The 13,116-nt window shown below is 49.1% G+C and overlaps 1 protein-coding gene across 1 annotated transcript in view; it reads left to right on the top strand.

Moving 5' to 3' along the window:
• The window catches only part of LOC147711908 (M-phase inducer phosphatase 1-B-like), a 227,697-nt gene that overhangs the window by 110,386 nt on the left and 104,195 nt on the right, over window positions 1-13,116 (top strand). The window contains exon 6 of the mRNA XM_086920255.1: window positions 8,530-8,601. Coding sequence (XP_086776381.1) covers window positions 8,530-8,601 — 72 coding nt within the window. The remainder of the gene's footprint in view (window positions 1-8,529; window positions 8,602-13,116) is intronic.

The following is a 13,116-nucleotide window of genomic DNA, read 5'->3' as shown; positions in this document are numbered from 1 at the left end:
CTGGCTCCAGCAGCTGGTATCGTAGCGCTCTCACTGCAATCATTGTCTTGTGCTTAACATTGCGCCCTTTAGTGACTGCTCTCCGTCTTGAGCACCTAATATTGCTGCATTGCCTAATTTAGCGTAACGCTATTTTTGAACAGCCCACATCGTGCTAATCAAAGTGTGCTGCATACTGTAGCGCTTGTGTGCCATCGTAGCGCTTTTGCAGGCTCGCATTGCATTCTGTGCTTATCTGTGCCTGATTGTGCCTGCGCCTCTGCCCACCCCAATCTCGTCCTGTTTCGTTTCGTTTTTCTGCCATCTTGTGTGTTGTGCCTTCCAGCCCGCCCCTCCACCCAGCTCCCGCCTCCCAGCTGACCCTCCCTCCCACATGATAGGTAAAGACGATCCCGTACACCACAGCGTCGTGACCGTCCTGACTCCGTTAGAAACAGGTTGCTCCCCTCGCTCCCTGGCTCCAGCAGCTGGTATCGTAGCGCTCTCACTGCAATCATTGTCTTGTGCTTAACATTGCGCCCTTTAGTGACTGCGCTCCGTCTTGAGCACCTAATATTGCCGCATTGCCTAATTTAGTGTAACGCTATTTTTGAACAGCCCACATTGTGCTAATCAAAGTGTGCTGCATACTGTAGCGCTTGTGTGCCATCGTAGCGCTTTTGCAGGCTCGCATTGCATTCTGTGCTTATCTGTGCCTGATTGTGCCTGCGCCTCTGCCCACCCCAATCTCGTCCTGTTTCGTTTCGTTTTTCTGCCATCTTGTTTGTTGTGCCTTCCAGCCCGCCCCTCCACCCAGCTCCCGCCTCCCAGCTGACCCTCCCTTGCCCCGCCCCCTCCACTATCCACATATGTCAGATGCATTTGCGCGCAGCGTTCACGTGCAGCGGTCGCGCCCCAAGCGCGCCAAAGGTAAACCCGGTTACGCCCGTCCACGCCTGGACCGCGCCCAGCGCCAGACCCCTTGGCCCCTGCAAAACCCACTCCACCCGCATATCGTATGACGCCGCTACCCTCTCTGCCCTTAACCCCGGACGCACACCACAATGCTGCAAAGCTGCCCCAGGACACACCCATGGACCTTTCGCCTGCCACTCCTGCAAGTTTGCCTGCAGCAGGACCCACACCAAATCCACTTCCTCCAACCATAGCTCCGACTCTAACCACCTGAAGTGCATCCTGCTGAACACCCGCTCGGTCCACAGACACGCCACTGAACTCTGGGACCTACTCGACACTGCCTCGCCGGACGTCGCCTTCCTCACAGAAACCTGGATGAACGCCTCATCAGCGCCCAACATCGCCATAGCCATCCCGGACGCTTACAAGATCATCCGAAAGGACCGCACCAACCAAACAGGAGGAGGCATTGCCATCATCCATAAAAACACCATCCGAATCACGACCAGCTCCGACGATAACCTCGCGACCGCCGAACACCTGCACTTCCAGATCCACACCGAACCCAGAACCACACTTAGAGGCACCCTCATCTACAGACCACCAGGAACCCGCACACAATTCAACGAAGGCATCACTGACTTCATCAGTCCACATGCCCTCACCTCAGAGAACTACATTCTACTAGGAGACCTCAACTTCCACTTGGAAAAGAAAAACGATAGCAACACCACCACCCTTCTGGACAACCTGGCCAGTCTCGGACTCAAACAACTTGTTGACACCCCCACCCACTTAGCCGGACACACGCTCGACCCTATCTTCACCTCCAGCAAACACATCTCCTTCGATCACACCACAGCCCTCCATTGGACGGACCACAGCTGCGTTCACTTCAGCTACAAAAAGACCACGACCCACAACCCCCCACAACCTATTCCTCGAAGAAACTGGAACAAAATCACCAATGACCAACTCTTCACATCGCTTAACCAAAACCCTCCTACCATATCATCGGACCCAAACCAAGCTGCCACCAAACTCACACAATGGATCACCCACAGCGCTGACGAATTAGCACCCTTGAAAAACCACCAGATCAAACAAGGTAACAAAAAGGCCCCCTGGTTCAACGATGATCTTAAGAAATCCAAGAAGTTATGTCGTACCCTCGAGAAAACCTGGAGAAAAAACCCAACCACTGACAACCTGACCACCTTCAAGGAAGCCACCCGCAAACACCACCATCTGATCCGATCCACCAAGAAATCGGCATTCAAGGATTGACTCGACAACAACGCCCACAACAGCAAGGAACTATTCAACATCGTCAAACAATTTACCAACCCCACCCCCGGCACCAACGACATCACTCCCTCCCAAGACCTCTGCGACTCTTTATCCTCTTTCTTCCACAACAAAATCGCTGACATACATAACAGCTTTGAAAACCAGTCCGAAGAACAGTCCACTCCACCCACCTCCGAACCAAAACAGCACTCTCACAACCTTTGCGCCGGGAACCCAATCACTACTGAAGACACCATCCGCCTGATGAACTCCATCCACTCAGGCTCACCAACCGACCCATGTCCCCACCACATCTTCAACAAAGCAGACTCTATCATCGCACCCCATCTCCGCAATGTCACCAACTGTTCCTTCAACTCTGCTACCTTCCCGGAAATGTGGAAACATGCCGAACTCAGCGCCCTTCCAAAGAAACCCTCAGCAGACCCCTCTGAACTTAAGAACTATCGCCCCATCTCACTCCTCCCATTCCCTGCCAAAGTCATCGAGAAAGCCGTCAACAATCAGCTCGCCGCCTTCCTTGAATCCAACAATTCCCTCGACCCCTCACAGTCCGGGTTCAGAGCCAAACACAGCACCGAAACCGCCCTCATCGCTGCTACAGACGACATCCGAACGCTACTGGACAACGGAGAAACAGTTGCCCTCATCCTACTTGACCTCTCCGCCGCCTTCGACACAGTCTGTCATAGCACCCTCATACAACGCCTCAGCAACGTCGGAATACAAGGAAAAGCTTTGGACTGGATCATCTCGTTCCTCGCCGGAAGAACCCAGAGAGTCCGCCTCCCCCCATTCAAATCAGAGGCCACCAAAGTCATCTGCGGTGTTCCACAAGGATCATCACTCAGTCCCACCCTCTTCAAAGTTTACATGAGTCCCCTAGCATCCATCGCGCAAAAACACAACCTCAACATCATCTCCTACGCAGACGAGACTCAGCTGATCCTCTCCCTCACCAAAGACCAAACACCGCCAAAACCAATCTACACGAAGGAATGAAAGAAGTAGCCGAATGGATGAAGAACAGCCGTTTAAAACTCAACTCGGACAAAACGGAAGTCCTCATCTTATGATCATCCCCCTCCGCCTGGGACGACTCATGGTGGCCACCGGCCCTGGGTACAGCACCCATACCTACAGATCACGCACGCAACCTGGGCTTCATCCTAGACTCCACCCTCTCGATGACCAGACAAGTCAACGCCGTCACATCTTCATGCTTCAACATCCTACGCATGCTCAAAAAAATCTTCCACTGGATACCCACGAAACAAGAAAGACAGTCACCCACGCACTGGTCACTAGCCGACTGGATTATGGAAATACCCTTTACGCCGGAACCACAGCAAAACTACAGAAAAAACTCCAACGCATCCAAAACGCCTCAGCCAGACTCATACTGGACATCCCCAGTCAAGCTCACATCTCCGGTCACCTGAAAGACCTCCACTGGCTCCCCGTCAACAAGAGAATAACGTTCTGTCTACTCACCCACGCACACAAGGCCCTCTACGACCTAGGACCCGAATGCCTCAACACACGACTGTACTTCTACACACCCACCTGCCAACTACGATCATCCAACCAAGCCCTCGCCGCAATTCCGCGCATCCATAAATCCACCATGGGAGGAAGATCCTTCTCCTACTTAGCGGCCAAGACCTGGAATTCTCTCCCCACTCACCTCCGCCTTACACAGAACCACCTCACTTTCAGAAAGCAGCTAAAAACCTGGCTATTCGATAAGTAATGCACACACCCCCCTCAAGCGCCTTGAGACCCTCTGGGTGAGTAGTGCGCTATACAAATTCCTGAACTTGAACTTGAACTTGAACTTGCTTTACAGCAGTGTGCCGCGTGCGGGCTGCGGACAGCAGAGAAGGACGTCGCCTTTGTGGTACTTGTCTAGATCTGTCAGGTGAATGCATCTGTTGTTGTATAACCGTTGTCACCATACACTGCGCACCTCGGTTTTCTTATATTGATTGCCACAACAATGCATGTATTCAACAAGTACAGGTGCTTTGTTAAAAAACATTAAATAATGCATCTAGACAGGATAAACACAAACGACAGAAGCATCATAAAACGATTGAATTTCTTTTCAGTACGAAGCGTTATATATTTTCACTTATAGGAATATGCACACGCATAAATACAAATGATATTAAAATATAATTACCAGCAGGATCATTATAAATAGAGGTATAACACAGACAGACACTTGCACTGTATCTCTCTCCATCACTAAATATACATCTCATTGGGCTGGTGTTATTAATCTCAAAACAAGTCGTACAGCGCTCTCTAGTGGCCTTTTTACAGAAGACACGGTATTATGATGTAAAGAATGTAACTTTCTCAGCACATAGCTAAAAAATTCAGGCCCCCTCATTATATTGTGCCCACGCCCGGCGCCAGCATTCTGGATCTGAGAGGACCACGAAGGTACATGGGTGGGCCGACATGATGGATGTGGTGGGGCCAAAAAGCTTTACGGAAGATATCCTGTTGTAGACACTGGCGGCATGTGTCCAATTCTGACAAGTTTAAGAAACGAAAATTGCATATCTTTAGAAATGTGGGGTGTAAATGAACAGAACACTGGCCCTGCCCAGTGCGCAGTTTGTACTGTGTGCACTGTGCAGTTGTACTAGGCACTGGGCATTGGTGCAGACTGGGCCACATGCCTACTGCCACGTGTGTACAGCTGGAGGAAGAGCTCATTTGGGTGCTAGGAATCAGAAACTGCAGGTGTTGTCCTGGATGATGGATCAGAAATGTTTTGTCCCTTTTCAATTGCTTTTGGATATTGTGCTGGAAAGTAGGGAACACTTACATATATGGTGGAAGACTTTCAGAATGCGGTAAAATAGCTCCTGTTAGTATCTGGCATGTCTGTCCAAGTCTGTTCAGTTTCTGACACTTCCTCAACTTTTCCTTTAATAAAGATGAATGTAAAGCTATCCCCCCCCTCAGCAGTTCATTGGCAGCCAACCCTGCCTCCTCATCAGAGTCATTGTTGTTTGTCCTACGGGCTTCCTTGATGTTCCAAATTAGGACTTCTGGCTCTACTAGAAATTTTTGGCTACTTTCTCCGGCATAATATTGACTCATAGTTTCCAGTAGATTATATTTTTCCCTTCCCTAAGGTAAATCTGAGGCAGGCACGTAGGAAGCATATGCACCCATTCCAGTATTTTTTATTTATTTTGTATTTAGATGATTTATAGAGCGCTTGAATCGCCCCACATGGGGTATCTCCGTGCTGATGACAGTAGAGGCAAGAGATCATAACATTTAAAACAGGAATGTCTTCAGTTTCTTCCTAAAGCTGAAGTAGTTGTGGGTGAGGCATAATGCCTCGGGTAGCTGATTCCACATTTTGGGCGCCAGGTGGGAGAAGGCTTTCCCTCCCCACTTGGTTTTATTAAAGCGGGGAATGACCAGGAGGCCTTTGCCTTCTGAACGAAGCCTGCGCGAAGGAGTATATGTGGTCAATTTGTTAGATAAATATATAGGGCCAAGCTGATGGAGACCTTTAAAGACTATACAACAAATTTTAAAATGAATGCGTTTACGAAAGGGGAGCCAGTGTAATTTGCGAAGGAGGGGGAAGGAGGGAGTGCGACGGGGGGCGTTGGTAACCAAGCGAGCTGCTGTGTTCTGGACCACCTGAAGGGTCTGTAGGGCAGAATCTTTGGCCGAGATAAGGAGGGCATTGCTGAAGTCCAGACGGCTCAGTACCAGGGCATGTATGAGAGTCTTGCGAGTAGTAAGGGGCAGCAAATGAAAGACTTTCCGCAGGAGACTGAGGGCATGGAAGCAAGAACGTTTCATGGATGCTATGTGCTCCTCCATGTTTAGCTTATTGTCGAACAATACCCCCAAGTTCTTAACTACCGATTTGGGCGTAGAGGCCGACCCAAGCTCTTCCGGCCACCAGCTTGGGGACCAGCTGGTGACTGCCTCCGTGAATAGCATGATTTCAGTTTTGCTAGTGTTAAGCTGAAGGAAATTCTGACTCATCCATGCCTTGATTTTTAGCATGCCTTCAGAGAAGATTTCTTGAATATTAGGTGCATCGGTATCGTATGCCAGGAGCAGTTGTGTGTCATCTGCATAGGAGACTGGGATAAACCCAATCTTCCTAAGCAGAGCGGCAAGAGGGGCAATATAAATATTAAAAAGGGTAGGGCTAAGGCATGAGCCTTGTGGTACTCCTTTAGTCACAGAGGTGGTCTTAGCTTTGAAGGGGCCCAGATTAACAGTTTGGGTCCGGTCCTTAAGGAAGTCTGTCTGCCATTCCAAGGCCGTGTCCTGTATACCTATGGTGTGCAATCTATCTAGGAGGATCCAGTGTGAGATGGTATCAAAGGCGGTGGATAGGTCGAGCAGTATAAGAATAACTGCTCGACCCCCATCCGCCTCAAATCGAATATCGTCTAGAACCTTGACCAGGGCAGATTCCGTACTGTAACGGGGGCGGAATCCCGACTGTTTGAGGTCCAGGCAGTTGGAGATCTCAAAAAAAGATGAGAGATGTTTATTAATATGTTTCTCCAGCAACTTGCTATATAACGGAAGCAAGGAGATGGGTCGATAGTTTGTAATCACATCCGGTGGAAGTTTAGAATTTTTCCTAATTGGTATGACTTGTGCGTCTTTCCATTCCAGTAGAGAGCTCTTTGTCGCCTAGCAAAGTTTTTGAGTGCCAATTCCCCAACTTCGATGGTAGCAGTCTCATTTCTTCAGCAATATCCTCAAACCTAAGGTACTCAAATAAGCTTTTAGCCAAACTGCACTGAATTTTGTGGTCAGCTTCCATGGCAGGTTGGCCCTTGTCTAAGATTCTTCTTAGCTCTATCAATTGTAGACCAGCTTTCTGGGCTTGGAGAGCAAGGACAGAGATAGAGTCAGGAGTTTCTGCAACTGCATTCATAGCTAGGACTGGAAGGACCGGCGGGCTGTTGTCATGCTCTGGTCAGTGCTGCTGCCATGGCAGTGTCTGGCCCCTGCTGCCGCTTCTGCTCGATAGATGCAGAAACAGCAGTGGCCTGATGCTCTCCCAGCTTGAGTGCGTCTTCAGTCATGCCTTCCAGGTCCTGCAGAGCTCCAAGAGCTCTTTCAGGATGGACCCCTCAATCTGGCATTGGGCGGACCTAGAGCCAGTGATGCCACAGCAAATGTGGTGATGCTGAGTTGAGCCTGCGCTTTAACTGAGCTCGAAGTTCGGCAGGCTAGGGCTTATACACTAGGGAGGGTGTGCGGCCTCCCATAGGACCAGGATCCCTGCCTCCTCACAAGCACATTTGAGAAAGGGCTCCAAAGGTGTCTGCGTACGTTTATCTGAGCCCATTTTGTTACTGGAGCATGAGTTTGTGGTCTTTTTGTATGCGCGAGCGTAAGCCGACACAGGAAGACTTGTTGCTGAGGTATATAACCTATACATTTGAGTAAGCAGGAGTTCACAGGATGTATCAGAGACGATTTTAGGAGTTTGGGAAGTTAAGGTTGTAGAGGAGACCATCTTTCTTAGAAGGAGTAGTTATTTGCTGTGGTGGGAAGTCAGTATCCATATTACTCCTGCTGAATGACTTTATTTTTGTAGCATTTACCGAAGTAGCAAAGTCTCAATTAGCAAACACAGAGTTGTTTATACAGCTACAATAACACAACAGTGACTGATCCCAAGATGGCTGCTGTAAGGACCTTTACATAAAATATGCAAATAATAATTAACCGACAGACATTATTGTTCGTGCAGAGCTTATAAATTGCATATTACCCTTCGAACTCAAAAAAATTCAATTTTCCTTACGGATTATAAGAGGTTTTTCACCAAAGGTCTTCTGATCTTACTCAAAACACACACTGTTGGAAATATTCAATAATGTTAATGCTGGGTTTGAAGGAGCCAAGAAAGGGGATATTTACTCTCTGATTTGTGTATTCATATCGCACTTACCTACAAAATCATCTATTTTCTAGTTATGCGTTAATACACAACTTTATATTACTTTAGAAAACATTGATCATGGTAACAACTTGGTTTTGAGACCTCGGCCTCTCAATGGAAGTAAATGACTTAAACATGACAAAGTCATCTTTCCAAATAAAATTAAAATGTAATTGATTTATAAATAACTGAAAAAGTCACATAATAAAAGTGGCTAACTCTGTTGATAGTATATTGATAACTTTGTGAGACATTGTAACAAATTTAGAAACAGCATCGCCCCCATGTTTTCATCTGCCACTTCACGCTTCAGGTGTGCTTTACTCATCGTAATTCATGTTTGTCTTTTTTTTAACCAGGTAAAGGAAAGCATCCAGCAAGTGAAAGAGAGTGACATTGAAGATGAAAATCTGATTGGCGATTTTTCCAAAGTAAGATAAAATGGAATAACTGAGAACATATGTAATTTATTTATTAATGGTAATTATTTGGTATATTAATTTGTCTATCTGATTTTGGCTTCCATGATGAGAAAGTGACAGATTTGGAGCATTTTTAATGTAAACAAAGAACTACATTTCTTGTTTTCAATAATTTTGTTTAAATTTTGGATTTTTCATAAACGACCAGTCTGAGCCTAAGCTCTTCGAGAAATGACTAAAAGCAGTAAACCAGGAAGTAACTTTATTAAAAATTTTCACCAAAGGCCTGTTCTGTTTAATGTACCTGGATCTACCAACTATTTCCCTTTCAGATTCATTCACCATAAGACCAGATAGCTACACAATTAATGTACTACATGCTTAATGCAATAGATTTTTGAAGCACATTCTCACTTTGGAACATAAAAACATGCTGTATGCAGTTTATTTTGTTTATTGATATTAAATTTGGTCTTCATCGTGAAAAAAACATTTCCGAGTATAAGTTTGGTTGTTCTTACCTTGGGTAAAAAACAAACAGCAAATAATAAATCTCTTACGGATATCTTATGTTGGCAAGCAGTACTTGTATCCACCCGCAACACCCCCTGCAAGTTGCATTTTGAGAACTGTTCCTCTCCTGGTTATCCATCCAATTAAAAAAAAGATAGACCCACTGAATATATGCACTGGGTCAGGGGATGGCCATGTTTCGAACCTTCTCTTCATCACATTCTAGGCCTTAGCGATAGTAATAAAGATCAAGCAAGAAGAGTACACTGCCTGCCCTACAAGGAGTCTGCCAGAGCTGCCCCAGTGACGTAGCAAGGTCAGGTGGTACCCGGTGCGGAAAATGTCTGGTCACTCCCCCTATCCCCCTCTCGAGTACAAACTACAGAGACATACTTCAGCAGAAAGGATCACCCCCATCCCTTCCTTATCCATACGCTCTCTACCATCTTGTCACCCCCACTCAGTGATAACACCCGGGGCGACCCGCACCCACCGCACTCCCTTTCTACACCGCTGCACTGCCCTCCTCTCCTGAAAGAAATGGTTATGATTTATTGTGACCCAGGTGCCAACTGAGTATTCCTGGTCAAAATGACAATGGTTAACTCAGGAAGTGTAAGTGAAGGAGGCCAGGGTCAAATACAACAACACAGGCCCCACCGGGAGCAATTGCATTGATCGGGCAGATAGCAGCGAGCGTACTCAAGGAGAATATTCTTAAGTAATATACAACAGATTAGAGCTGTATTCATGCAAAGTCTGAATAAATATGTGATATAATCATCATACAACTTGAAATCAGTAAGTGGGACGCTGATTACATGATTGGACCTTGATCTCTTATGTTTTTTAGAAAAATACCTGAACAATATAATTTACCCAACTAATGCATCTCCCATTCCACCTGGATATAAAATGGCACACAAAGGAGGCGAAGCTACGTGGGCACCCAAGATGGCCGCGTAGGCCAGTAGCTCACGGTGACCCGTGCCTCGCCCTCTACCATCCTGAAGCCATCCTGATGCGCCTTTGAGGGGCCGACCCGGCGGAGTGCAAGTGGTGTGCGGTGGATGTCGCTCCGGGCCCGGGGCGTGACAGTGGGCGGGAGCAGCGCGCCCGTGAAGTCCGGGCCTCCGCCGCCGTAGATGCCGGGGACTAGCGTGGAGAGGCGGCCGGCGCCGGACTTGTCAACATCGGTGGCGCCGACCGGAAGTTCCCGGCCGCGCCTCATCCTGGATTTGGAGACTCGACCGGAGACCCCTGGGCACCTACGGCGGGGCTCCGGTCGGTGCGAGGTGCCTGTTGGGGGCTGAGTGGCGGCTTGGAAGTGCGTTTGCCTCCCCCGGTCGAATTTAATTGAAGTGGCACGATCAGGGGGCCCGGGCGACCGCGAGTCCCCCTGATCGCTATTGTACTTGTGGGAGCTGCATGTGGATTGCTGCGCCTCGGGACCAGACTTGGCCCCCCTTCCGGCCATAATGAGGAGTGCTTGGCCAGATTGTACTGCGCTCTGGGGACCCTGCTATTGACTGGCCCAGGTTGTGTGGGGCGGCGAGCTAGAGGCCGAAAGACACCGGGGCTGAAGCGCCTATGGACACAGTTAAAGCCCAAATTTATAAATGGAGGCTCCTTAGCCGCTTGCCGCCCGTCTGACTGCTTGGAGGATCCGGATATTGCCAAGGGTGCAGCGGGTGGACAGGGAGAGACCCGAGCAGCTGCCTGAGCTCGTGCCATGGAAACCTCCTTAAAGACCCGAGGTACTGGCTGCTAGCATCCTGTGGCCCTCTGAGGATTGTGGTACGGTTGCATCGTGTCCTCTGTGGCGCCCCATTTGACCGGGTGAGACTGGCGGTTGACTGTGAGTTCTGGTGTTAGGCGCCCCCTGTGCTGTGGCACTGTTGGCGGACACTATCCCTCTTGTAGTATGTATTTGACCCACATCCACGACTTCTGTACTGCTACTTGAGGGTGGGCTGATCCCGAGGGCCCACGTAGTGACCTGAAGTGAGACACCTACCTGACCAGTCTGATGAAAGATTCGTGAAGTGGGGGCTGATTTATCCGGTGAGGGGCTGGAGTGCTGGGAACGGTGGTCATGACAGGGGTGCTCCTGGGCGGACTATCATCACAAGTACGTTGGCCGTGGGTCGGCGACCCTCTACATACTGACTCCAGATGGCGACTCGGTCGGAGGGCAAAAAGCCACAGCCCAGGTTGACTAAGGGGTCCCGATCCGTCCAATCCAACAAATTAGATTGATATACGCTGCTCAGGGGCTCGCCTTCTGGGTCGGGTCAGATGCTGGGAGGAAGTAGAGAATCCACTGATTTGGCGTCAGAACCCACACTGCAAGATGTTATGGCCGCTGTTTAAGGTGTCAAGACCTCCTTAGGGCAGCAGATGGCGTTGCTAGACCATAAGCTGGACACTGTGTCCATTGAGGTCAACCTGATCCGTGCTGATCTCACTAAAACTAGTGAGAAGGTCAAGTAGCTTGATATCAAAACTGCAAGCTTGACTGACGATGTGTCGGAGCTGCAACGGGAGGTTCGTGGACTCAAAGCTGCCAGCGACTCGGCGAGCCGCAAGCTGGACGATTACGAAGGACGTGCTCGGAGGAATAATATACGGATAATTAGCGTCCCAGGGAAAGCTGAAGGTTTGGCCCCAGATCTCTTTGTCGAAGACATTATCCTTAACCATCTGAAGCCGAAAGGGTTGAGTAACTTTTTCACGATAGAGCGTGCTCATAGAATTCCGGGAGGACGACCCAAGCCGGGGGCTCCACCACGTCCGATGATCGCGAGGGTGCTCAACTTCCGAGATAGAGACGCTATCCTGCAGGCTTCCAGATCCGGGGGCCCCCTGAGTCATGAGAATTCCACCCTCACCTTCTTTCCAGACTTTACTCAGACGGTCCTGAGGCAGGGGCAGAGTTTCATTGGAGTCAAGAAGCGGATCAGGCACAGGGGTCTGAAGTATGCCATGTTGTACCCGGCCAAGTTGCGAGTTAAAGTGGCGGAGAAAGCTTGGTTCTTTGATAACCAGGAAATTGCCTCGGATTGGCTGGAGGGTCTTTCCCCCCAGAGAGATTCCCCGGGGGCAGGTGGCAGAGATGTACAAAATATTGCTGTTGCTCGAGCAGTGTGGGCTGGTGAGGGGGAGTACCGCTTGCTAGTTAATCCTGTGTAGCGGTTTCCTTTTATTGAGTGTAGCTCCAGGCGTAAGACATGTTTCCTATGGGCGGGGGCGGAGATGTGGGACTCTGGCTTCCTCCTCTGATCTATATTTGGATAGTCATTAGTTGAACTATGGGGCGCCAGGCACACTGCGAGTTGGGGGTTGGCAAATGCCATGAGCAGGGGTGCAGGGTGGGGGGAGGTAGGATGGGTATGTTTTTGTGTAATTGTAGTTTTTCTTTTTTCTTTCCTTTTTTTTCCATTTTGAGTCAGGTGATACCAATGTAGCGAAACGTTCTTTACATGGGTTGAATGGCGCAGAGTAGTCGAGGATCAGGGATGAGAGTGCTGAGTTGGAATGTGAATGATTTGGGTGACAAGATCAAGAGAGGGATGGTCATCCAACTTATTAGACGACACTCCCCGGATGCGGTATTGTTGCAAGAGACACACTTGGTCGGTAATAGATGCTTGGCCCTCCATAAAGGGGGGTATAAGTTGGTGGTGCATGCTGGGTTTACCACCGGCTCTAGGGGGGTCGGTATACTGGTGAAAAATTCCTTTCCTTTTGTCTGTGCAGGCTACTTGGGTGGACCAAAGGGGCAGATATGCGGGAGTCTCGGGGCAGGTGGGGGCAAGACGGTCACCTTTTTGTCTATATATGTGCCACCGGGCCTCCAGGCTGAGACCTTCCGGGATCTGAGTGCTGTCTTTCTTACATTGCCCCTTGGTGGCCTAGTCTTAGGTGGCGACTTTAATGCTGTATTAGATTGAGAGGTGGACTGCAGTCCACCGCGGGCGCTTGGACCAACACAGAGATGGCTCTCAGAAT

This window comes from Lissotriton vulgaris, chromosome 5 (genome assembly GCF_964263255.1).
Source record: "Lissotriton vulgaris chromosome 5, aLisVul1.2, whole genome shotgun sequence".
NCBI lineage: Eukaryota > Metazoa > Chordata > Amphibia > Caudata > Salamandridae > Lissotriton > Lissotriton vulgaris.
This window is presented reverse-complemented; position numbering and strand designations above follow the sequence as displayed.